The 27,838-nt window shown below is 46.1% G+C and overlaps 1 protein-coding gene across 1 annotated transcript in view; it reads right to left on the bottom strand.

Moving 5' to 3' along the window:
• The window catches only part of LOC128436258 (protein NLRC5-like), a 426,728-nt gene extending 399,090 nt beyond the window's left edge, over nt 1-27,638 (bottom strand). The window contains 9 exon segments of the mRNA XM_053418014.1: nt 19,168-19,341; nt 19,717-19,890; nt 22,652-22,825; nt 23,722-24,237; nt 24,239-25,520; nt 25,749-25,951; nt 26,407-26,526; nt 26,627-26,752; nt 27,509-27,638. Coding sequence (XP_053273989.1) covers nt 19,168-19,341; nt 19,717-19,890; nt 22,652-22,825; nt 23,722-24,237; nt 24,239-25,520; nt 25,749-25,951; nt 26,407-26,526; nt 26,627-26,745 — 2,762 coding nt within the window. The 5' untranslated portion in view covers nt 26,746-26,752; nt 27,509-27,638.
• Between the last annotated feature and the right edge of the window lie 200 nt (nt 27,639-27,838).

Genomic DNA, 27,838 nt, shown 5'->3' with positions numbered 1-27,838 from the left:
TGACTCATCACAAACTCAAAGATCCTGCAGGAGGACGTCAACCACCTTCTTCTTCTTCTTCTTCTTCTTCGTTGGTGGAGGTGTAGTTGTGAAGAGAGGAGGTGAAGGAAAGCGCGTGCAAACTTTTTCAGGTTTCTGTATGTTTATTGTATGATCATTGTTTTGCAGTGTTGTGTACGTGTAGTGTAGTTTTCTGTGTGTTGTGCGTGTCTCGTGGTGGGGATGGCGTCCGTAGGGACGCCGCCGATGTCCCTGAGACATGCAGTCAGGCTGGTGCCTCAGCTCAGCTCCACAGTGGAGCAGGTGCTGCTGGCCGTGTGGGAGCAGGTGGGGCACGGGAACATCACCTACGCTTCCAGGATGAACAAGGCGCTGGTGATCTTCTTTAAGGATCCAGACTCGGTCACTAAGCTCATTGAAAGCGGGGTTACAGTAGAGGAGGAGTTCATTCAGGTGTCCCCGTTAGCGGTAGCTTCCACCCTGATCACCGTGTCCGGGGTCCCTCCGTTCATCCCCAATGAAGCTCTGGAGAGAGAGCTGCGGCGCTTCGGGAAGTTCGCGAGTGGGTTCCGCGCGGTGGGTCTGGGCTGCAAAGACCTGAAGCTGAAGCACGTCCAGTCTCTGAGGAGACAAGCCTTCATGTTTCTGGAAAATGAGACCCACACACTAGACGTGTCTTTCCGGGTTCGATATGAGGAACAGTTCTACATGGTGTACGCGAGCTCGGGAAGCATGAAGTGTTTTCAGTGTGGAGAAGTGGGACACAAGAAAGTGACGTGGTGCATGTTACTGAGTCCGAGGTGACGGTGAAGCAGGTCGTAATAGGAAAGGTGTCTGTTGCCAGCGTACAGCAGGAGATGCAGTGTGGTCCTGCTCAGCAGACTGAACAGATACAGGCTGAATTAGACAGCAGTCAGGTTAGTGAGATGGACGTGGAGGATGACTATGAATCGGACAATGTGTCTCTAGCTGACAGCGTCTCACAAAGCACAGATTTATATTCATTAAAGGAGGTCAATGAGTTTTTAGATGAATCATTTGGCAAAGCAGTGGAGGTGGCAGAGTATTTCCCAGACATTAAGAAGTTCATCCAGACAGTCAGTACCCTCCAGAAAGAGGTAGGGACGGATGTCCTGGATGAGAAACGCAGATATAGGCTCAGGAAGCATGTGACTGCAGCACGAAAAGGTCTTCCATGTAAGATACGGTCCAAGAGAAGGAAAAATTGTAAATAAAATTGACCATGACCATTCATCACTGGGTGTTTTCATTCTGCTGTGTTTACCTGTTTGTCCTTTTACGCTCTATTTTTTATCCTCTCATGGCATTAAAGGTAGCCTCATTAAACATGAACGGGGGGAGAAGTGCTAATAAAAGGTTTTTAGTGTCAGAACTTTTTTAAGTAAAAAAGCTGGATGTCCTCTTTTTACAGGAGACTCACAGTGATTCACTGACAGACTGGGGAGTATGGTGGGGGGGGCAGCACGTACTCAGCCATGGTTCTAACCTGAGCGCTGGAGTCGCTGTTTTATTTTCTCCCTCATTAAATATGACTTTTCTATCCAGCACAGAGATCGTGGCAGGCAGGGCTCTGAGTATAAGAGTGGAAATACACAGTATTATTTTTAATCTAATCAACGTGTATGCACCAAACCACGGTCCTGAACGGGTTACTCTTTTTAAATTATTAAAAAACAAGTTGGACAGTGTGGGTCAAGGGGAGTGTATAATAATGGGGGGGGATTGGAACTGCTGCACAGACGTCACTTTAGACCGGACAGGACAGGAGCTCCATCCTCAGTCCTCCTCTTTTCTGGGCCAGACAGTCATGGAGGCGGATCTAGTGGACGTGTGGAGGAGGAAACATCCTTCCACCAGGCAGTATACCTGGATCAAAATAACAGATGGCAGGGTCAGTGGGGCCCGGCTGGACAGATTTTACATATCAGCTCCTTTTATCACACGTGTGACAAACTGTCAAATCCACCCGGTTGGTTTCACAGACCATCATTTGGTTTTAGTAGAGCTACTTTTATCTCCTGCTAGAAAGCATGGATCCTTCTGGCATTTAATGTTAAGCTTTTAAATGATTTAAATTTCTGTGACAATTTTAAACTGTTCTGGGCCAACTGGTGTTCCAAGAAAGACTCGTTTCCCTCCCTGGGTCAGTGGTGGGAGGTCGGCAAGGGTCAGATTAAGGTCTTCTGCCAGCAGTACACTGCATACTCTACAAGAAACATTAAAAGAGCGATGGAGCAGTTGGAGGAAGACATTAAGGAGCTGGAGAGCGTACCTACCAACACAGAGAAATTAAAAGGTAAAAGGCAGCAGCTGAACTCCTTTCTCCAGGAGAAGGCCAAAGGAGCTCTGGTCCGAGCTCGGTTCCAGGAATTAAAAGACATGGATGCACCTACCACGTTCTTTTTTAACCTGGAGAGATCCGTGGCCCAGGGGAAGCAGATGGTGGGTCTCCGGCTGCCGGATGGGAATGTTACATCTGAACCAGCCGAGATGAGGAGACACGCAGTGGACTTTTATACCGACCTGTTTGGGGCAGAGGAGTGTGACGGGGAAGCTGTGACCGAGCTGCTGCAGGACCTCCCACAGCTGAGTCCAGGTGAGCGAGACATCCTGAGCGCCGACATCACGCTGGAGGAGCTGACCACTGCTGTATCTCAGATGGCTGCAGGCAAGTCACCAGGGTTGGATGGATTACCAGCAGATTTTTAAAAACATTTCTGGAACAGTATGGGACAGGATCTGCTGGATGTCCTGAAGGAGGCATTTGCTAAAGGGCTTCTTCCAGCCTCCTGCAGACGGGCGGTAATATCACTGCTACCGAAGAAAGGAGATCTGACCCTGCTGAAGAACTGGAGACCCGTCTCTCTGCTATGCAGTGACTATAAGGTTTTATCTAAGGTTTTAGCAAATAGACTCAAGGTTTTTATGGAAGTATTTATTAATGATGACCAATCTTATTGTGTACCAGGAAGGTCAATCCAGGACAATTTGTTTTTAATGAGAGACATTTTTGATTTGTGTGCAACATATAAAATTAATATTGGCATTATTTCCATCGACCAAGAAAAAGCCTTTGATCGTGTCGATCGGTCATTCTTGTTTGCCACACTGCAGGCTTTTGGTGTCGGGGAGCACTTTCTGTCCTGGGTGAAGTTATTATATAATGATACATGTTGTGTGGTGAAGGTGGGGGGAGGGCTGAGCAGACAGGTACCAGTCCAAAGAGGGATCAGGCAGGGATGTCCCATCTCAGGCCAGCTCTACAGCGTGGCCATCGAACCTCTCCTGTGTCGCCTCAGAACTCGGCTGAAAGGCCTGCGTCTGCCAGAGCTGCCTCACAGCCCCCCCGATAATAATATCAGCTTATGCTGATGACGTAAACATTCTTGTCCGGGATCAGGGGGACATACAGGAATTAGAGGGCAGTCTGGCATTGTACGCAAAGGCTACGACCGCCAAGGTGAACTGGGAAAAGAGCGAGGCCAGTGTGATTGGTCAGTGGGACGCAGGGAGAGTACCCCGTCTCCCTGGGAACCTGACATGGGGAGTTAAAGGGTTAAAAGTCCTCGGTTTGTTTTTAGGCAGTGAAGAGATAGAGAGGCAGAACTGGGAGGGGGTGCTGGGGAAGGTGCAGCTCAAGTTGTCTAAATGGAAATGGTTGCTACCCCAGCTGTCCTACAGGGGAAGAACTCTGAGAGTCAAGAACCTGGTTGCAGCGTCCCTGTGGCACAGACTCCAGGTGCTGACTCCTCCACCGGGACTCCTGCAACAACTACAGAGGCTGCTGGTGGACTTCTTCTGGTCGGGCCATCACTGGGTGAGGGAGTCCGTGCTGTACCTCCCTGTGGCAGAGGGGGGCCATGGACTGACAGACATCATCTCCAGGACGGCTGCTTTCAGACTGCAGGCCGCCCAGAGGCTGCTGTACGGATCCACACGGTGCTGGTCGGCTGTGGCCCGCCTGCTGCTCTGGAGAGCCGGGGGCCTCGGGTACGACAAACAGCTGTTCCTGTTAAACTCTCCTCTACACAGACTGACTGGGCTCAGTCAGTTTTATACCTCTGTGATAGATGCCTGGAGGACTCTCACCTTCACGAGGCCTCCTGACCCCACGCCTGGGATGTGGCTCTTTGAGGAGCCACTGTTCAACAATGGTTTCCTGGTCCTAACATCCACATCCTCATCAACGACAGTACAAAACAAGTTCAGGGAGGCAGGGATAGGGAAGCTGGGCCACCTGACACGGACATCACTGGAGAGGCTGGGGGCGGTGACAGGGATAAGATCTACCAGGATGCTGCGGAGCCTCGTGGACGAGGTGTGGCAGTCACTGCCCCAGGCTCTTCGGACCTTCGCCCAGAGCCAAAGCCAGGCTGACCAGTGGACAAGAACAGAACAATACCAGTTTCCTGTCCTGAATGTGAGTCCTGCAGTGGAGGAGTGGAGAGAAGAGAGCGGCCGACTGCTAACCCTCAGGACTCCAGCACTGGGCCCTTTCAACCCCTCTGCAGGGAAACAGCTCTACTGCAGCTGTGTGAAGGTCCTGAACTGTCGCTCTCTTGAAGGAGTCAGGGAGTCGAGGTGGACGGAGGTTTTTGGCTCAGATTATTCCCCTAGTGGCAGCTGGCGGGTCCTGTATAAACCTCCTGTGGAGAGACGGATGGCAGACATCCAGTGGAGAATTATACATGGAGCTCTAGCTACAAACAGATACAGAGCTCACCTGGACCCAAGCACTGAGGGGGGGTGTCCTTTCTGCTCGCTGCCAGAGACCCTGGAGCACTTAGTAGTGTCGTGTCCCAGGTTAGCTGACACTTTTAAACAGCTACAGGAGTGGGTGGGGGGTTTAGGAGAGGCCTTCTCGCTGCCACTCTTTGTTTTTGGACCAAAGTACGTTGCAAGGAAAAAACATACTATGGTTTTAATGAATTTTATTTTTGCTAATGCCAAGATAGCAATCTGGATTAGTCGAAAAAACTAAATGGCGGGGGGAGGCTGGACAGATCCACTGCTCTGCCTGAGGGGTTTGGTGGCAGCTAGGCTGAGAGTTGAACATGCGTATTTTACACTTACGGACAATCTGGAGGGTTTCAGGGCTGTGGGGGGGGGGGGGGGGGGGGGGGGGGACAGGTCCTTTGCTCACTGGGGGACAACCAGTCTCTGGTTTTAACATTTTAACAAAACATCTGGTAATTTTATCTGTGGTGTATGATGTATGTGTGCCTGGAATATTTTTAACATTTTCTGTTACACATAATTTTGAATAATGAAGGATTTCTTTTGACAATGTAACTTAAATAAAGTTATTCAAAAGTCAAAGACTTCTTGGATTTTACAGTTTTTGTTTAGAGCCGATTAAAAAATGCCCGGTTACAAAAACACTTTTCCAGGGTTTCTACAAGTTTCATTACGTCACAGATATGAAGGATTTTCAGACTCAGACTTACTTGCACTTCCCTGTAAATGAAGGTAAAGTGAAGTAGAAAACTCAGATTATTGACTTTCTGGACTTTTTAAGATGCTGTTTTCTTACAAAACGTCCGTTTGATGTCAGAGGAATCTTCAAACCACTTTGTTTTTCTGTCATTTCTCTTTATTACGTGATGTTGGTCAATTCGAGTGGCCTCTCATTCCGTCTGTGGACTCTCACTCTGGTCTGCAGGTCCGCAGTGAGTTCTCCCTGAAGACGCACATCAAGCTGGACACGATGGTGAAGAACATCAATGACATCGTGCCCCTCGCCCAAGGCACCATGACGGGCCTCGCCATCAAGTACGTGATGAACGCAGCCTTCATCGCGGAGGAGGGGGACAGGCCCAAGGTACCGATCGGCCCCATGTCTTTATTCATCTGTGAGTTGAACTCAGCTCAGCTCTGACCCGGAGGTTCTCTTCCCCTCAGGTCCCCAACGTGGTCGTGATCGTGACCGATGGACGTCCTCAGGACCGCGTGGCCGAGGTGGCGGCGGAGGCCAGAGAGAAAGGCATCGAGATCTACGCTGTGGGCGTGGCCAGGGCCGACATGACATCACTGAGGGCCATGGCGTCCCCGCCGTTTGAGGACCACGTCTTCCTGGTGGAGTCCTTCGACCTGATCCACCAGTTCGGACTCCAGTTCCAGGACAAGCTCTGTGGTAAGACTGCAGGGAAATGAAACAACATCTCCATCGATTGAAAAGAACAAACTTTAAGTTGAGTGTGATCTTCACTTTACTGGAGTAAAACCATCGACCTTCAGATTCCAAATAATTAAACTCTAATGAGGGTAGAGCTCATGAACCACTTTGAACCTATGAGATGAGGACTTCCTGATAAGTACACACATGAAGTTGGGGTTAGGGTTTATATAAACCAGGGGGGACATATGATTTCCCTCTGATCCTGGATCTGAGCTCCTGGTCTCTGCTGCAGGTGTTGATCTGTGTCTGGAGTCAGATCACGGCTGTGAACACGTCTGTGAGAGTTCACCAGGCTCCTACCACTGTGTGTGTCTGCCTGGATACACACTGAAGGCCGACGGGAAGACGTGTGCAGGTGAGACACACACACACACACACATACACACAAATGTACAAAGTTTTGTTAGTTTTAGTTTCATGTTGTAATTTAGGGACTAAAGAATTTTTCCTGACATACGTACTTCCTGTCGTCATCACCGACGTGGGCGGAGTCTACCTATACTTGACTCTGATTGGTTTGTAGATGGGCGTTTTATTTAACGCACATTTAATGATAATTATCCTCTCGACGTGTGTGTGTGTGTGTTTGTGTGTTTCAGCCATCGACCTGTGCGCTGTGGGGAAACACAACTGTGAACAGATCTGCATCAGCTCCCCTGGTTCCTTCACCTGCGACTGCAACAAAGGATTCACACTGAACGACGACAAGAGGACCTGCTCAAGTGAGTAACACACACACACACACACACACACACACACACAAAGGCAGAAAGCGCAGACACACATGTAGACGCTGAAATACATTTAATAATATTTCAAATGGATAAAGACTCAACATTCTAACTAGAATGTCAGTAGAGCCACAGACGATCCTGTATATCGGCCCAGTCTTATAATCTGTCTTAATCTACGCACACACATTTTAACACAATAAAATCAAGTCTCGACCAGAATGTTGAATTATCTCACACATTTGAGGAAAGTGAAAGTTCCTTTGGAGGCCCCATGATGAACTGGTTTCTTCTGCACCAAGACTGGTTCCCACTCACTTTAGTATTTTCCTGCCGACAAGCAAACAGATACACAAACACACCCGTCCTGTCGGAGGTAAACAACAGCGCTTGTCAAACTCACTGTGTTCACGTCATGTTCACTCATGCTGAAACAGATTCTGATCTTCTCAAGCTGCTGGTTTCTCTGCTGCTTCATGAAGCTGAGTGGGAGTTTGTGCTATGTTCCTTCTCACAATGAAAGAATCAGTCACACACGTTTACCTGCTACCTGTGAAAACCTGGATGATCTGACGTGCTGTCACATCCTCATGGAGCCGAACAGAAGGAGTTTTATTCAGTGACTTGTCGGGGGTGGGATCAGTTGTGAGAGGAACAAGGAGCATAGACACAAACTCACACACTTTGTCGTGCCGCTGTTCGCTCTGCTGCTTACGCCCCCGCTGCTTTCCCCCCCTCAGTGATCGACTTCTGTTCGTTTGGGAACCACAGTTGTGATCACGAGTGTGTGAGTGTGCTCAACGGCTATCACTGCCGCTGTCACGAGGGCTACAGGCTGCTGGACGACGGCAAGACCTGCCAGGGTGAGTAGAGCAAGCACCAGACATCACAGAGCGCTAGTGAAGGCAGGTGAGGACACAACGGTCTCATGGAGACGAGGGTCAGATCTGAATGAGTAGAATCCACCAAACACAACCACTGAGGCTGAACTCTGTGGGACGTGCAGCAGCTCATTTAAAGATCTACTGCTGATGTGATGTAGGAAGATCTACCTGCTCAGTTCTATGCTCCCTGAAGGTTTGTGGGAATGTGATTAGAAAGTGTTTCCACTTCCTCCCTCTGTACAAAAACTAGAGATACTCAGAAACAGGCTCTCGACCAATCAGGAAACCTACTGATCCGAATCACTTGAACAAACATCAGTGTGATAAGAACCTGAAGCGACAGAAACATCTTTACAAACATTTGACGTCTACTCTGATGTTTTTAGTTTGGTCCATGTCCCATCTGCGAACATGGAGGAGGAGGCATTTATGACCCATACTGCAGCCAGACACCAGGGGGCGATCCAGATGTTTTGGCTTCATTTCTGGGAGCCGTCTTGTTTACAAAGTCATTGGCTGTTAACCGTCAGTCAGTGTGTGCACAGGGAACTCACAGCCGTGCACGAGGTTCAACACAACAGTGTGGTTCCAAATCCAACATGCTCGTTGTGCGTTCACAGGAAATGACCCTCGTGACATGAAACCACCACGTGTCACCGCCTGCTTCTCTCACTTCACTAGAAAATGAACCTTTGACTTTGTTGTGTGTCGTCTTCGCCACCAGTTCACGACTCAATCTGCCAGTTCCACCAGTTCACGACTCAATCTGCCAGTTCCACCAGTTCACGACTCAATCTGCCATTTCCACCAGTTCACGACTCAATCTGCCAGTTCCACCAGTTCACGACTCAATCTGCCAGTTCCACCAGTTCAGGAACATGTTGGTGATCTCTCGTCCTCCGGCTCCGCACATCAAGAGCATGTCCACAGCCTCACTCTCTCATGTCTGCATCCTGTCCCCACAAACACGCATGTTGTGTGCATGAGAACACACACGCAGCCAACATGTCTGCACACATTCATGACGCCTCAGCCTCAGCTGCACAGCAACAGCTGCAGTTTAACTTCTTCCTGACAGAAAAGAGATGAGGAGGATTTACAACCTGTGGAAATGAAGCCGTACAAACCTTCAAAGCAGCAGCAACACAACATGTAATCGTGTCGTCTATTTAACACAAATACCACAGCACCACTGTGTGAACTGAAGCCTCCTGGAGAATGGACTGTGGCCTTCCTGCTGGGTCCACTGGTTTCCATCTTACAGTTGATTGAAAAGGATCATTCAGAGGTTATGAATGAGACGCAGGAGAGATTGATCAGTTAATCATTTCACAGATATTGTTCATTTGCAGGTTTTGTATTTGTGATGTGATTCACCAGAGCTGGTTTCTGTGTGAGCGAGGAATTAAAGGTGATGATGACCAGTTATCAGCTGCTGACTCCACCTACTTTAAGAAAAACAAAGGGTTATTATATTAGTATTAATTATCATTAATATAATATATTAAAAGTATTTTTGTTTAGCTGTAAGTAATTATTTTAGCTCCATTCACTTCGATTCAACTACAACAGCATTAAAAAGAAGTGGACAGGCTCTGATCAAAGTGTAAAATGAACAATGTCTTCAAACCACACACACACACACACACTCACACTCACTTTAACTCATTGTGTGTGTGTGTCTGTGTGTGTGTGTCATTTAGCCATTGACCTGTGCGCTGAGGGGAAACACGACTGTGAACAGATCTGTGTCAGCGCCCCGGGCGTCTTCAGCTGTGACTGCAGAGAAGGACACACACTCAACGAGGACAAGAAGACCTGCACACGTCAGTCAGGCCCTCACACGCATGCACACACCTCTACACACACACACACACACACCAACAAACACACACTCGGTCACATGACTCACTCTTCCCCCTGTATCCTTCTTCTCAAGTGGAAGAGAAGTGATGTTGAGCTCGGCTGGTAAACGACTCAGTGACTTTCTGTTTTAAATTAAAAAAAACTGATCAATTAAAGTGCAGCTGAGTCTCTGGTCATCAGATTACTTCTTCTCTTTGTTTGTTCTAGTGAAATAACTTTAAAATAAACTCAATATATTTATTATATATGTATATATTGTTTTGGTTTTTGCATTTGATGCTTGAAGACACAGAAACAAACAAAAACACACATTTCAGTTCAACTTTCACAACAAACAAGAACCTTTAACAAGTAATTACAACAGCAAATAACAAGCTGTGTGTGTGTGTGTGTGTGTGTGTGTGTGTGTGTGTGTGTGTGTGTGTGTGTGTGTGTGTGTGTGTGTGTGTGTGTGTGTGTGTGTGTGTGTGTCATTTAGCCATTGACCTGTGTGCTGAGGGGAAACACGACTGTGAACAGATCTGCATTAGTGCACCCGGCACCTTCACCTGCGACTGCAACAAAGGATTCAAACTCAACAAGGACAAGAAGACCTGCACAAGTCAGTGAACACAGTAACACAATACTCCTGAGTGTGTACATAGTGTGTGTCTGTGCAGGTGTAACTTTGTGTTGTGGAACTGTGTGTGTGCAGACATGGACCTGTGCAGCAGCGTGCAGCACGGCTGTGAGCACCTGTGTGTCAACACTCCTGGATCCTTCTACTGTGTGTGTCCAGAGGAGCAGCTGCTGCAGGAGGACGGCAAGAGCTGCGGCAGTGAGTCCACTCCGTCTCCATCACCTGCAGCATGAGGGAGGGATGGAGTCTGTCCCAGCCCGGGGGGGGGGGGTCCTGTGGGTCCTGCAGGAGACAGATGCAGGGACACTGATCACTGGGAAAGACCCACCACACACACACACACATTACAAACTACACATGCCACCAAAAGAAGTTAGAGCTTGATAGAATGGAAGTTGACATCAGGCCTGAACGTTTACCAACAGAATTAAGTTGGATGACAGTTTACTCATCAGGCTGGATGGCAGCAGCATGTATGTAACAGAGGCTTTTCTATGATGGAGTATTATGGTCGTTCATTTTCCTCATTTAACAGACGACAGGACTTTTTCTCATAATAGAACAAAGTGTTTCCTTCAAGTTTCCCTGGAGCTGAAGCAAAGTCTCCGTCTCTTTCTCCTTCAGCCTGCAAGTCGGCCAACATCGACCTGGTGCTTCTGATCGACGGCTCCAAGAGCGTCCGCCCTCAGAACTTTGAGCTGGTCAAAAAGTTCGTCAACCAGGTTCGGTTCTTCTTCACGTTGACAATGAGCAGTGTGATGACATCATCGTGTGTTACACACTTTGTTTTGTTGGAGCGACGACGAGGTGGAACTGTGACTGACAGGAAGTGGATCAACCTGAGAGTTCAGCAACAAACTTCAACCTGTATTCACCAAGTTCTGTCTCCAGAGGAGCAACATGGAAGTGTCCTCTGTCTCCGTCTCCAGTGTCTCCTTCTGTCCACTTAGATTAGAGCCACCAGCCACTGCCTGCAGGACAGTGTGTGTGTGTGTGTGTGTCAGGTGAATATCCCTAACCTCCTCCTCTTCTCCCCCCCCCCCCCTCCCCCCCCCTCCTCCTGTGTCTCAGGTGGTGGACTCCCTGGACGTGTCCACTCACGGCACCAGAGTGGGTCTGGTCCAGTACTCCAGCCGGGTCAGGACAGAGTTTCCTCTCAACATGTACCACTCTGCTGAGGAGATCAAAGCTGCAGTGATGAAGGTGAACCTGTGTTTGTTATCTTCACTTTAATGTTTTCATGTCAGACTCCGTGTGGAGAAAGTATTAAAAAGCCTCCTGAGAACCACCTTTCATTCTGGAGCCACGTGAAGACAGTGTGATCATTTGAATTATCATTACACAGTTCAGATCAAAGTTTTAACACAACTCTCAGTCCACACTACATTTTATTTCACGAGCCGCCAACAGGTGAATACAAAGAGAACCTTCTGCTCAGGACGTCCCTGACTTCAGTTAGAGTCATAGACCTGTAGACTGCAGGTCCAGAAGGAGGAGCCAGTGTGGACCTGGAGCTCCGCCCCCTGCTCCCCCCAAATATGGTTACTTCAGGTTTCAGCGGGGGACGTCCCGGTGGGTTGAGACTAACAAGAACCTGTCCACTCATCTCTGTGTCTGTGTAGGTTGAGTACATGGAGAAAGGGACGATGACGGGTCTGGCCCTGAAGCACATGCTGGAGAACAGTTTCTCCGAGGCCGAGGGCGCTCGTCCCGCCAGCCGCAACATCCCCCGCATCGGACTGGTCTTCACAGACGGACGCTCCCAGGACGACATCACCGAGTTCGCCAAGATGCCCAAAGAAGCTGGTAAGACTCGAGCGGTGAGAGGGTCCACGCAGGATCTACGGTCTGTTCTCTGGACCTGTCAGTTGATGAGTGGCTGCAGATGAACGGTCTGTTCTCTGGACCTGTCAGTTGATGAGTGGCTGCAGATGAACGGTCTGTTCTCTGGACCTGTCAGTTGATGAGTGGCTGCAGATGAACGGTCTGTTCTCTGGACCTGTCAGTTGATGAGTGGCTGCAGATGAACGGTCTGTTCTCTGGACCTGTCAGTTGATGAGTGGCTGCAGATGAACGGTCTGTTCTCTGGACCTGTCAGTTGATGAGTGGCTGCAGATGAACGGTCTGTTCTCTGGACCTGTCAGTTGATGAGTGGCTGCAGATGAACGGTCTGTTCTCTGGACCTGTCAGTTGATGAGTGGCTGCAGATGAACGGTCTCTGTGTGCACGTACGCAGGCATCACCATGTACGCTGTGGGCGTGGGGAAAGCTGTGGAGGAGGAGCTTCGTGAGATCGCGTCCGAACCCGTGGAGAAACATTTCTATTACACCAGCGACTTCACGGCCATCAGCACCATCGCTGAGAACCTCAAGCTGAACGTCTGTCCAGGTACAATCCTCCACTGAGGACGCTGCGTCTTCACAATGTGCAGGAGCCACACGACAAACACAACACACAACACCACACACTTATTATCTGTTGGCCAATAATAAAATATTTTATTTTATAGAATTAACAATTCAGAAAAGATTTGCATTTATTTTTATGTTTTACTTAATTTTAAATCCTCTATTCGAGCGCTGTAAATGTGTTTATATCTGTGAGTAAGAAGTTATTGGTTAAACTGTCAAATATCAAATCTCAATTACATTTCTTTGTGATAAGAGTCTTAATTTGGCAAAAGTCTGAATGGATCAGCTCAACTTTTCATACTCAACTATTTTACTCAAACATGTAAAAACTAAATACTCTTTTTAAAATTCAAACGTGAAACCATTCCCAGAGAAGAAGAAGAGAATGCCGGCAGGGTAATTTAATATCTTGTTGTTTTGCTCCATCTACTGGCCAAGGTGCGACATGACAGTTGGGAGATTAACTATAGATTCATAGATGAACCTTATTCCACATGTAAACAAGAGAAGAGCAACTCAGACGTTTTTAACTTTGTTTTCAAGTATTTAACTTTTCAGTTGGTCCCAGGAACATTCAGGCTAAATCATGATTTACTCCTGAAACACAAGTTTAAACTGCAGCAGTGTTTCCTGATCAGTGACCAATCACTGCAGCATGGAGACAGATGTGGTGAAGTGAAAGTCAAACAGTTGAAGTGACTCACGACGGCATCATGAAGTGAAACTAGAAGCGGTGACCACACGGTGACATGTGCGTCCATGTGGATGATGGTGCTGACGTGTGTGTGCAGAGGAGAGTCAGGGGGAGATCGAGGTGAAGGACCCGTGTGCCTGTGAGAGTCTGGTGGAGTTCCAGCAGGCCACCATGAGCAGCCTGGAGCAGCTCACACAGAAACATATCCTTTCAAACACATCTGGAAACAAACAGCTGCTCTGATGTTAGACAGTGAACTGAGGTTTGTGACCATGTGAAACTAAAAGAATCTTCTCATGTGATGTTTTCAAAACGCTGCCTGTTGTCCCCAGCAGCTGCTCCATCAGAGTGAAGGAGGTGTGAAGGAGAAGCTCAGGACATGGAGGCACCTGAGTGGTGCTCGTTCAGAAGGAAGAAGAGAAACACCAGATATTAATGTTTTACACTGTCCATTGAAAAACAGATTCAATGGAGATGAATACAAATCAGGAAACAGAGAAATTCATCCAACTGGTATCGAACGTGTCAGGAACTGGATCCATATAAACCAGTTAGATGATGTTTCTTTGACTCGACGTCAGAGATGAGTGTGAATTATTCTGTGAGATGTTCAGAAACTACTCATGTGTGTGTTTGTTATTCCTTAATCAACTGCCCACTGGCTGGGATGACTGCTCGTCTGGAGCAGCTGGAGAACCAGCTTCTCACCAGGAAGTGACCAGGACGCCACAGAGGAAGAAGGACAGAGTGAGGAAGAGGAGGAAGAGGAGGGCACATCTTGGAGAGATCCTTTAGAGCAGGAATCAGAAATCCCTTCTAATCAATGGACCATCCAGTGTTTCCACGAAGCCTTGGGGGCCTTCAGTAGATCTGCTGATCTTCACCTTGATGAGGACCACATTTATCTGACAGCTTGTGATTAGGATTCACTTCTCTGGTAAAGATGTAAAAAATAAATCATTTGTTTACTTATTGCCTTTAAAAGACAACAGCGACAACAATCTACGATTCAAAATAAACGTTTGTAGAAAATAGATGAATATTAGCAACACTGTGCAACTTTTATTGACCAACAGCGCCCCCTGCGGCCACATGTGGTGATTGACTCTGTTTGGCTCTGTGTTCGAGCGATGACGCGTGTCCCACTCACTGACCTGAAATATTACCCATGATCCTCTGCTTCCTGAACCTGAAGAGCTGCAGCTGTAACAAATCTTCATGTTTCACAGTTTCCTGCTGAATCTTGGAGATAAACTCTGGTTGTTAATAACTTCAGAGTGTTTGTAACTGATCTCAGTTCAGCTCCACTCTTCAGCTGCAGCTGGTTGTGTCTGTGACTCTCAGTCAGTTGTTCTCTCAGGAGATGGAACCCACTCAGCAGAGTCACAGAGAACAGACGCTCAGGGAGAGAAGGAGGAAACTTTCTCTTGTTCACACTCACACATCAGACTCACTTTCACCAAGCTGCTGCTTTCAGCTAGAAAAGTTGCATAGTGTTGATTTAAATGCATATTTGTGACAACCTACAGTTTCCATGTGTCATCCAACAATCAGAGAAATCCTCCAGACATCTACTCGTACATCATCAGATACAAACAGGAGCATAGACGTGTTGGTGTCTTTGTGAACTGGATGTAATCGATGTAGATATTAGATATAAACATAAAGAGAAAACCATGAGCAGCAGTTTTCAACAGTCACCAACCCTCCATCTGTTTCTGTTAGTTCCCTATTTATACTTGATCTGTTTTCTACGCTTTGTTAAATATGATGTATTTATAACATTTTTTTTACCAACAGTAGACTAGAGATTAAAGAAGTCGGGTGGGGGAGGGGGGAGGGGGGGGGTGTTGTTACCACTCCCATTTGTCACACGTCATGGTTTCTTGTTTTCCAGGTAGAAAAGTCATTTTTAACTCCTGTCGGGCTTCGTAGTGAGAAGTGTTGAAACAAAGGGAAGTGTAAAGTTTCACTGGAGCTGTGGTCTGGTGTTGATTGAGGTGTTCATATTATTATAATCAGTATTTTACTCTGAATAAACGACCTTTCTTACGTAAAATCATTCTTTTCTTCACTCTGCACTTTCTACATTTCATCCAACAACAGTCTCCACATGTTTGTGGAATAATGAACTGAAATCAGTCAGTTATTGGGAACCGTTCGTGTTAATTCATTATTAATTAATTCATATGACAACAGTCGATTTTCTAACTCTTGCAATGTTGAATAAAACAAATACGACCATAAATGTATTCTCCTTTATATTTGAACACCTGTTATGTTTTTGTATATTTTCTACTAACTTTACTTTTTATATCTTCTGGTGAATCATTGTAATAAAGCACAGACGACATTAAAAGAGTGAAATCTTTCACAGCTGTGTCCCCCCCCACAGGGTTTATAGATTCCACCTTTTTAAGGTCTTATGATATTTCCTTGTTGCCTGCTCTCAGTATGAAATACTGTCTGTATCAAACTACACACACTTCCAGTAGTTTCAAGACAACAATTGAAAACTCCCTCCCAAGAGACTGAGGCCTGTCATCTATTAACCTGGAGGTTGGTGGTTCAACTCCGGCTCCTTGGGCAAGGCACTCGACACGTTCACATGGAACCAATAGTCTGATATTAACCAGATGAAGACATTAGTCTGAATAAGACACTGACAAGTAAACAGCATGTTCTGATCACTTTAACCTAAATAAGGTCAAAGGTTAGGGTTAGGATTAGGAACAGAGGAAACCAAAAGGTTTTGTTTCTCCAACAGTCTCCCCCTGGTGGTTGTTCTGAGGTGGTGGTCGAGAACGTACAACAAGAATCTTCATCTACGTTTGTATAAAACGTCCTTGGGTCAGTTTTCTATTAAATATGGTAAAATGTTTATGAAACAGTTTCCTCAGAGACTTAAAGATGCTCTGCTCTTCATCGACTCTTCTTCATTCTGTAAATGTCTCATTCACTTTTCTTCTGCTGGTTTCCATTATGTCAAACTGGTGATTTTGTTCTTTTACCTGCACCAAGGACGAGATGTTTCCACCAGTTTGTTTGAAGAGGAAAGAAAAGCTGAGTCATGATTCCAGTGAAGTCGGTGGAAGGATGTTTATTGAGCATTAAAGCAGAGACAAGTAGAAACAGAACTTTTCTCTCTGAGATGTTTTTCTTCTCGTTACATCTGGTTTGTCACAGAGGAAATGATCCATGTGTTTGACTCATAGACTGAATATAAAGGCTTTGACTGGGATGTGCTGCTGTTATACTGCAGCGCCACCTGTGGGTCAAAAGTAGAAAAGCCACCACCGCTCTGCACCTGATGCAGAAATGAAAACGTCCCATTTTTAAGTCCAGAGTTTTGATCTTTTGTGTCAAAGACAAAACTCAGATTTTAAACTCAAAGTGATTTCAATGTGTTGAACTTTGTGTTGAACTAAATCAATTTGTGACGTGAATCCAGGAACTTTAAGATCATAAACAAACATAAACACAGAATGTGGTTCTACACACATGGAGACACACTGAGGGACAAAGGTGGACAATAATAAGACAAACTTAAACACACTGTATGTGACTCTTTATAGAGGGTTTATATATTCTGCTTGTGTTGTGTCATTTCAATAAACACATTATTCATGTGAATAAACACAATCGGGGCAGGAAGGTTGCTGGTTTGAATCCGGTTCAGATGGGGTCTTCCTGTGTGGAGTCTGCATGTTCTCCCCGTGTTTTCTCCAGGTGCTCCGGCTTCATCTCACAAACACATGCAGATTAGGGGTTGTGTAGATTGGAGACTACACACAAGCTGCTGCTGCTTCAGCCTCTGGATCCTCAGGACACAGCTCAGCCTCCGTCCACACACACTGTCCTCTTCACACTGTCCTCTTCACACTCAGCTCCACCAAGACCTCCCCTCCCACCTGTTGAGAGAAGAAGACATCAGTGTCACAGAGACTCACTTCATCAGCTGTGAGTCAGTGATGCAGCTCATCCAGTAGAAAGAGCAGCAGGGACTTCAGTCCTGTTCAGAGGTGGAGCAGCTTCCTCTCTGCTTCATGTTCACGTGTTGGAATGAACACGCTAAGAGCTCAGTGTGTGTCCTCTGCATGTCAAAGTGCAGAGTGGACACCTGAGAGGTGGATTTACTGCTGTTACAGGTGAAGCCATGTTTCACTGTGTGTTGATGAACATCTGCTTCTGACAAACTGGGACCAGAGGAGACAGATGGACCTCAGCAGAGGTTCTGCTCTGTATAAAGAGCTCCTGGTTACCATGTGATGAGGAGAGGCTTCAGTCCCACTGATCTCAGAGCTGTGACAAAGATCCACCTGATCAGTTCTTCACTGATGAAGTGAGAGGACAAACTGTCTCAGATCAGATGAAGACGACACCGTCTCTGTCCCTCGTGTGAGGCTGTCAGCTGTGGTCCAGCTTCACTTCCTGTTCACATGAAAACAACAACAACTGTCGTCTTCACGTCAACTCAGTCACATGATCCCAAGCAGCTTGTGGCTCGTCTGATTGGCCGACTGTTGTCTCTCTGTGTCTCTGTCCAATCCTGACGTCTGTCCTCATTGTCCTCTCACAGCTTCACTGAGGAAACACTGAGGCCTGAACTATGAAGACACTTCAACATGTCCAGGAGATCTTTCTGAGATCAGCTCAACTGAACCTGACAGACACAGTCAGGCTGAGTGGTCACATGACGCTGGTTATCAACTCGTTAAGTTAACTCAGGGTTTCCTCAACGAGATCTGAGCGTGCACATAAAAGGGGCGGGGTTTACTGTGGATGACCAATCACAGACATGCACAGTTTGACTGACAGCAGAGCCTCATATTTCACAACCAGGATCAAACTGTTCTATAATAAAAATCAGAGGAGAACAAACACATGATCCAGAATAAAAGAAACTCAGTCACAGCTGCTAAATGCAGGAAGAACATCTGGATCGTGTCAATGTGTAAGTTACAGCGCCCCCTGGTGGCATCTGGTAAAAATATATTGTGACCACGACATAATAACGTGTGAACGAGATAAATAACTCGAGACCACGAGATCTGAATCTGTTGTTTACTAACAAGACGAGTGGAAGACAAGAAGACACACACTGTCTCACTGTCTCTGAGGACACACACTGTCTCACTGTCTCTGAGGACACACACTGTCTCACTGTCTCTGAGGACACACACTGTCTCACTGTCTCTGAGGACACACACTGTCTCTGAGGACACACACTGTCTCACTGTCTCTGAGGACACACACTGACTCTGAGGACACACTGTCTCACTGTCTCTAAGGACACACACTGTCTCACTGTCTCTGAGGACACACACATGGACCTGTCTCCAGGAAGCTGAGGTCATCTGGTGTTTTGGGGACAGGATGAGTCTGGAGACATTGAGATGTTCTGGGTGAGTTAGAGATCAACTGAACAAACCAGACGTTGATTTAAACTTCCCTTATCCGTCCCTTTAAGGAGAGTGTGCACCACACAACAGTGTAGAGTCACTGTGGTCAGTGGGCGGAGCTTCTATACTGGTTGATCTCCAACTTAACCTGGAGCAGGTTAGCTGTTCATCAGAAGTTACCATGGTGATTGACCTGGTTAAGAAGTGGACGAGCTTCGTAGAACTGAAAAAACTAAACCTGAAGTTAACCTGATAACCACAAATCCTGCTTGGTAGCACAGACCCTGGATCTGTGATACTGACTGTGTTTAGTAACATACTGATGAAAGCAGCGTGGACTGACTCCAACCATCTACTGACCTCAGAGTCTCCAGTCGACAGGTTGAACTCTGCTGTAGATCAAGAAGCTCCTTCACTCCTGAGTCCTGCAGGTCGTTGTTCCTCAGATCCAGTTCTCTCAGATGAGAGGGGTTTGACCTCAGAGCTGAAGCCAGAGAAGAACAGCTGATCTCTGACAGTCTGCACCACATCAACCTGGATAAAGAATAAAACTTAACTGTAAATTAAACTGAGTTCATGTGTGAAAATAACAGACACATATTCATGTGAGCACAGACTCATAACATGGAAGATAAATATGAAATCAGACATGTTGGACTAAAAACGAGTCCTGATTCAGTACAAATAGATTATTTGGACCCGGTCTCTGTCCTGCAGATCAGTTTAGGAAATCCAGAACTAAACTCTGTGTTTTAACAAGTAGCTGAAAATTTAAAATGTCACAGATTAATTAATGAATGATTTCAAGTTATGTATGAAGAGGAATTATGTTATAATTAAATTAGATAAATTGTGTATAAATGCTGTTTTATAGATATGAGATCTACAAAAGTCAGTCAGTGAACTGACCTCAGAGTCTCCAGTCGACAGGTTGGACTCTGTAGAAAACCACACAGCTCCTTCACTCCTGACTCCTTCAGGTTGTTGTTACTCAGATCCAGTTCTCTCAGATGAGAGGGGTTTGACCTCAGAGCTGAAGCCAGAGAAGAACAGCTGATCTCTGACAGACTGCAGTCCTTCAACCTGGATAAAGAAATATGAATATTAGAATGTGTCCTCCTGTTGTTGTGGATCGTCATCATGTCAACACAGACTCTCAACATGCTGCTGACCTCAGTCCAGTCTGTGACCTAAAGATAAATATCAGATCAGACATGTTGGACCATTGTTTCATTCATCAGCTTCTTCTCTGTGTGTTGGTCACTGAGCAGGTTTGTGTAATTAAACACTGTTTAAAGTAGGGATGGCTCCTGACAGTCACTTCCTGTTTGTTTCTATACTTATCAACTGTCCAACGTGTTTCAATAAGAATGTGTCTTATTTTGAAAACCTGAGGAGGACGAGTGCTCGGCCTCAGTCCACATGTTATTTACTGACACTTTCTTAGTGACCAGGAGCAGGTGAGTGCAGGTGAATGGAGTTGATGAGGTGGACGTGACTGACAGGCTGGGTGAGTGACAGATGACTGAGGGACAGTGAGCAGAGCAGAACTGAGGCAATTTAAATAAATAATGACCCAATAAGAAAGAAAGTCTGATAAAGGGGAGGACAGCGCCGAGGAAGGCTGCTGTGTCTCACGCTCTCCCACAGCTCTGCTCTTTTTCTCTTTTTCTCTATCTTGTAGTTATTTGTTCTACTTTATTTTTTATCATGCACTCCGGTAAAGCGAGCCCTATCATCATATATGATAGAGAACAACTTCTGTCCATCGGGTTGGAGCGGCAACCTGGAGCACGGAGGCGACGACGAAGGAAACGAGGGTCGTGAGCCGGTGTTCCAGTTTAACTGGCGCGCATGGCAACTGGCGACATTCCAGATGTTGACGCTCTTTTCAGCGCCGGTGGCAGATTCGTCATTTTCACAAAGCGCCTGTGTGTGAAGTGCGGTGATCTACTGAAGGTCTTGCTGAAATAAAAATCCTACATGAACCCTTCACGAGTTCATGTGTCTGTGTCAGCATCACGTTGAGACCGCAATATACATTTAAATGGTAAAAAAAAAAACCTTGAACGGGATTCGAAACAATGAGCTGAAGCACTATGAGCTTCTAGCCTGATGACGATCTCACTACGCCACCGAGTCACTGAAATCTGAATCACGCGTCAGATCAATGTCTCGTTCTTTGATTTGTCAGATGTATATCACCAGATGTGCTTTGAGGTAACTTCCAGTTCATCTGGTGAAAGTTCGAACACAGAATAAACTGTAAACTTAATACCAGGCTTCACAATCTGATGCTCCTCTTCATAGGAGACACAGGGAGCATTGAAGAACACACACGCGTCACCAGCTCCACGCAAAGTGCTTCTGTTTGTCGCTGGTGATCATTACAACGCACACACACCAAACAACAGGTACATGTAAACATCCCTCACATCAACAAGGAGGAAGCTCGAGCGGTGTTTTCATGAGTCCAGTTGGTGAACGTGCTTCTAATGGACGTGTGGAGCTTCACGTGTCCTCCTGTCGCTGCTGGTTGAAGTCAGCGGACGGGATTTTAAAAGATGTTCTCGTTGTTGTCGATGATCAGGTTCATTCATCGGAGAATGAAAACAACCGCTCATCACAGAACGGGTGTGTTGGTTTGTCACAGTTTCTTTAATGCAAGTGTTGTTTATCTGTGTGAAATCAACAGATGATCTTGTGTGTCGAGTGTGTTTTCAACATGACACATGTGTGTCGAGGCAAACCTGGAAAACTAACTTAACGTCTCCATTGTCGAACAACGTGTTGTGTATTTCTTCTCTTCAGTCAGATGGCTGCGTGCTTTGTTGGAGCTGTGTCAGTCGAAGGAGTAAACAAAGTTCACTGTGTAACTATGACAACTCTGGCAAATTATGATAGTGATAAATAATAATAATAAAAGTATTTATATTTTGTTGTATCTCAACGTCAGGAAAACGAAGGAGCTGATCGTGGACTACAGGAAGAGACGAGGAGAAGAACACGCCCCCCCCTCCATCAACGGGACCACGGTGGAGCGAGTCAGCAGCTTCAGGTTCCTCTGGGTCCACATCACTGACCTGGACCCATCACACAGACTCCATCAGGAAGACGTTCAGGCAGCGACTCTTCTTCCTCCACAGGCTGCGGAAGCTCCACATGGACTCCAGGATTCTCTGCAACTTCTACAGATGCACCACAGAGAGCATCCTGACTGGCTGCTGCACCGCCCTGAACCGTGAGGCTCTACAGAGGGTGGTGCAGTCTAACCAGCACTTCACCAGGACGGAGCTACCATCCATAGAGGACCTCTACACCCAGCGGTGGAGGAAGAAGAGCAGCCGGATCATTAAAGACCCCTTTCATCCCAGCCATAAACATTTTTGCCTGCTGCCCTCTGGCAAACGGTACCGCAGCATCCGGGCCGGCACCACCAGGCTCAGAGACAGTTTCATCCCCCAGGACATAAGACTTTTAAACTCCTCTGAACTGCAATAACTCCACCAAACCAGCACCGTGACATATTTGCATACTTGCACCATTGCATAAATTGCACTATTGTTGTTTTATTATCTCTTCAGCTGTTTTTATATATATTTAGATATGTATACTTTATTTTCTATTTTAAATTTTGATATTCTATTTTATTCTATTTTATACTATTTCAATTTTATTTTTATTTTATTATTTTTTAGTAATTACTTGAGCATTGCCAGAAGAGAGCCTGTGACTCAAGCATTTCACTGCCAGCGACTGCTTATTGTTATTGTTGTGCATTTGATAATAAAAAATCTTGAATCTTGAATCTTGAATCTTGAAAAGTGAAGAAGGATTTAAGGACCTCAGAGTCTCCAGTCGACAGTTTGGACTCTCCAGTCCAGAACACAGCAGCTTCACTCCTGAACCCTTCAGGGGGTTGTGACTCAGATCCAGTTCTCTCAGATGTGAGGGGTCTGACTTCAGAGCTGAGGCCACGACTTCACAGTGAGTCTCTGAGAGTCCACAACCACTGAATCTGTAATTAAAGAAAATATCAAATCTGTGAGAATTAAATCAGAAAACACAACATTCATACAAAACGTGATCATGTGACCGTCACCCTGGTAAATCCCCTCTTTGTTAAAAACTCCTCAAGAGAATCCTTTCAGATTTGGTTCAAGCGTTCATTCAGACTAACAGAGGAACTCATTAGATTCAGGTGGTCAAAGGTCAGAGGTCAAAGGTCAAGGTCACAGAACATGTTCATGGCCTCTTGAACATGATATCTCAAGTCTGTCTTTAGGGGATTTCTTCACATTTTGTCTCAAAGAGAAACTGATTAGATTTCAGTGGTCAAAGGTCAAAGGTCAAAGGTTACAGTGACCTCATGTTATTGTGAAGTCAACATGTCAGGAACCTGGAGGGACGGACACTGCACTGGTTGGTGGTGGAGGACAAACGCAGAGTGGGAACTCTGGTTTCACAAGAAAGAAGAAGAAACTATATTTCCTGCTTCTTCAGTTTAAAGGAACCGTCAGTGATTCTCATCCAAACACTGATTCAGTGATCGTCTCCTCACACTGTGCTGTTTGCTCATATATATATATAAATATATTATTTATATAAATATATATATACACAGTATATACAATAATCTCCAATGGACCCCACATGGTCGTTTGTCTGAACCCTCAAACTCCAGCACAGTGATCACATTGGATTTCACTCTCCACATCTGATCTAATTGTTCTCAAATGTACATGAGAACAATGAGAATGTATATGTACATAAAAATAATAACTTCAACACACACACACACACACACACACACACACACACACACACACACACACACACACACACACACACACACACACACACACACACAAACACACACTGATTGAACATGTTATTGATCATGTCTGGACTCACCGAGCCTTCCTGCAGTTCCTCACAGCTGGGATCAGTCTCAGTCGACCCTGGTCTGATGTGTTGAACTTCTTCAGGTCCAACTCATCCAGAACCTCCTCTGACATCTGCAGCATGTAGGCCAGAGCTGAGCAGTGGATCTCAGAGAGTTTCTCCTCTGATCTGTTCTCTGACGTCAGGAACTGTTTCATCTGCTGATGAACTGAGTGGTCGTTCATCTCAGTCAGACAGTGGAAGATGTTGATGCTTCTGTCAGGAGAAATGTTATCACTCCTCATCTCCTTCAGGTTGTTGATGACTCTCTGGATGATCTCTGGATTGTTCTCTGTCCGACCCAGCAGGCCTCCTAAGACTCTCTGGTTGGACTCCAGACTGAGGCCGTGAAGGAAGCGAACAAACAGGTCCAGATGACCATTTGTACTGGTGAGGGATTTCTTCATGGTTCTCTTCAGGAGGTCATCCAGGGAGAAGGTACTGTCTGTTTTCTTACGCATTCCCAAGAACTTGTTGAGTTCTTCTGTTCCTCTTGGTGTAACAGTGGAACATGTAGACTGCAGCCAGAAACTCCTGAACGCTCAGATGAACAAAGCAGTAGACTGATTTCTGGAAGATCACACACTCTCTTCTGAAGATCTCAGTACAAACTCCTGAGTACACCGAGGCCTCTGTGACATTAAGACCACACCGCTCCAGGTCTTCTTGGTAGAACATGATGTTTCCTTCCTCCAGATGTTTAAGTGCCAGCCTCCCCAGCTTCAGGAGAACGTCCCTGTCAGCCTCCGTCAGCTGCTGTGGACTCGTCTCATGTCCCTCACCGTACTTGTTGTTCTTCCTCTTTGTCTGAACCAGCAGGAAGTGTGAGTACAGGTCAGTCAGGGTCTTGGGCAGCTCTCCTCTCTGGTCTGTGCTCAACATGTGCTCCAGAACTGTAGCACTGATCCAGCAGAAGACTGGGATTTGACACATGATGTGGAGGCTCCTGGATGTCTTGATGTGTGAGATGATTCTGCTGCACAGCTCCTCATCACTGAATCTCCTCCTGAAGTACTCCTCCTTCTGGGCCTCAGTGAAGCCTCGTACTTCTGTGACCCTGTCAACACATGCAGGAGGGATCTGATTGGCCGCCGCAGGTCTAGAGGTTATCCAGACGAGAGCCGAGGGAAGCAGATTCCCCCGGATGAGGTTTGTCAGCAGCACGTTGACTGATGACCTCTGTGTGACCTCAGACACAAGCTCCCTGTGGTTGAAGTCCAGAGAAGGTCTGCTTTCATCCAGGCCGTCAAAGATGAACAAAGGTTTACAGACAGCGAGCGTCTCTGCAGTGAGCTTCTGTAACGCTGGATGGAAAACATGGAGCAGCGTGAGGAGACTGTGCTGCTGGTCCTTCACCAGGTTCAGCTCCCTGAACGAAAGCACAGCCAGCAGACCCACATCCTGGTTCTCTAAACCCTCTGCCCAGTCCAGAGTGAACTTCTGCACCGAGAAGGTTTTTCCAACGCCAGCGACTCCGTTGGTCAGGACGACTCTGATGCTGCTCTGCTGGTCAGTGGAGGCTTTAAAGATGTCGTGGACCTTGATGGGAGTGTCCTGGAGGATCTTCATCTTGGAAGCCGTCTCAAGCTGCCTCACCTCATGTTGAGTATTAACCTCTTCACTCTGTCCCTCTGTGATAAAGAGCTCAGTGTAGATCCTGTTGAGGAGGGTTCTACTTCCTGTTTCATCACTTCCTTCAGTCACATGTTCACATCTCCTCCTCACACTGAGCTTATGTTCATCTGAAACCTCCTGCAGACCACGATCTGCTGAAAGACAAGAAACAATGTGAGAGACAGAGAATCTGAGAATCTGCTGATTGTTTTCATCAGATACAGAAAAACTACAGAAAATAAAAGCTTTTTAACTTTGTGCTTTTCTAACGATGTTAAATGTTGATGCTGTATGAAGGAACAAAATAAAACCACATGTGCTGATGTCAGAAGTGAAGACATCAGCAGACACATGTACAGTGCTGCTCTGACCGGCTGTCTGACCTCCAGCTCCTGTTCTGGATCTTTTTCCACACTGGGGACAGGAGGAGTCTCCTGAAGAACCAGACTGGTCCCAGTATGAGGTGATGCACTGTCTGCAGAACCAGTGTCCACAGCTGGTGGAGACTGGATCCTTCAGGACGTCCTGACACGAAGCACAGCAGGACGACTGCTCCTCCTCAGAAACATGACTCCTCTTCCTCTCCCTGTGAAGACATGTCCTGATAACTCACATGTCACAGTCACAGGTTGTCATCACTTCTGTCAAGGAGGTTTTGTGTTCACCCAGTATGTTTGTGTGTTGGTTGGTTCGTTAGTGGGATTATAAAAAACGACAGATTACCAGTAAACTAGATGGAAGGTTGTGGTCTGTGAACCAGATGGGGGGGGGGGGGGGGGGTTCCTCTGTCACAGACATGTTCAGAGGACTGATGTTTACCAGTGTGTGGAATTTGGTGCAGATCCAAATCAGAATGAGTCTCTAGTGGATTTCAAAGTGGTTTCATAAGGAGCGTGTTGGTTCTTGGTGGAGGTCTGAGCTCTTTGAGTGATTCTGAGAGATTAGTCACCAACTTCAATGAAGCTGTGTCCTAATGCAGGGGCCACACTAGAGGAAACTAGATCCTCTTCAGAGCAGGTCCCAGTAGAAACAGTCTCTTACTCTGTGTGTGAGGGTCCAGGTTCATTACTGAAGAGTGGAGGATGTTTCATGGACCAGTCACTCTTCAGAGACAGACAGCTGGACCCTGGAGACTCTGCTCTCAGTCTGTGGTCCTGACCTCTGCAAACACAAACATGTTTTTATTCAGAACACATCATTCACTGGTTCATTCTGTGAGGATTCAGTTTGGAGTTTCACATGTTTGTAGCAGGTCTCTTACTTTGTGTGTGAGGGTCCAGGTTCATTACTGAAGAGTGGAGGAACTCCCATGGACCAGTCACTCTTCAGAGACAGACAACTGGAGACTGCTCTGTCCTCTTCCTCCTCATAAACACTCATCTTCAGTCTGAGAGGAAAAACACTGTGAGCTCAAACACACAATGAAGCCAGGTAGTAAACTCAGTGTTTCTTCAAATATAACAAACCCTCCTACACTGTGTCCCTGTTGTCAGGCTAACTTGAGACAGTTGTAGGTTTAATGTGTTGGAAATAATATGAATGAAGTGTGTGTTAAAGTTAAAACTACTATTTGTAACTTTACTCATGAAATATGTTTTACAGACAATAATAATAACAAAAATAAAAAGGAATATGTATATGTGAGCTTTACTGGGATCGACAGTGAAGACTCTCCACTGGTTGGTGACCACTGCTGTAACGTGTGATTGTGAAAACACGTTGTGTTATTAAACACTTGATGAACAGATGTCACTTTTAATCAGAGAGTCACTTCACACTGACGTACTGTAGCGAATTGCATCACTTCCTGTTTCCCTGCCTCGGGTGGTGGTCGCTCTCTCTGAACCAGTTTCTCTACTAACACACATATTTCTCTGCTCAATGGTGAAGAGTCTGTAGTTAAACATCCACACACACCAACCACTACTACTCTACACTCTTAATAACAACCAGTCCAAAGTCCAGTTCACACCCATGAAGAGGAACTGGTTCACAGTTCATGTTTTATTGAATTGTTTTATATCTGTCTCTGGGATCCAGTGAAAAACTATTTGAGCTCAAACACAATTACACAAGAACTGACTCAGAGTCTGTGACAGTAAAATAATATGAATGAATAATATAAATGTAGCTGATCACTCACCAGCCTCAGACTTCACGTCTCCTCCGTCTGCTCCTTGAAGTTAGAACGAGTCTGAACACTTTCACTTTCACTGGAGGCTCCTCCCCCTCTCTGCAGTTACTGGAAATCACATGACTCTGTGTGTGTGTGTGTGTCTGTGTGAGAGAGTGTGTTAGTGTGTTTGTGTGTGTTCTTAAATTAAAACTGCTGTTTGTAACTTAAATATATAAACATTCATTATTATTATTGTTATTAACTGTAACATCATGTGAACTCGATGAAGACGTGTTTCCTTGAGATCGGTCTGATTCGTCAATAGTTTGTTAAAATGTGGAAAACTCCCAAACGGCC

The sequence above is a fragment of the Pleuronectes platessa genome (assembly GCF_947347685.1).
Source record: "Pleuronectes platessa chromosome 2 unlocalized genomic scaffold, fPlePla1.1 SUPER_2_unloc_1, whole genome shotgun sequence".
Lineage (NCBI taxonomy): Eukaryota > Metazoa > Chordata > Actinopteri > Pleuronectiformes > Pleuronectidae > Pleuronectes > Pleuronectes platessa.
The sequence above is the reverse complement of the archived record's forward strand: the minus strand, read 5'-3'. Positions and strand labels throughout refer to the sequence as shown.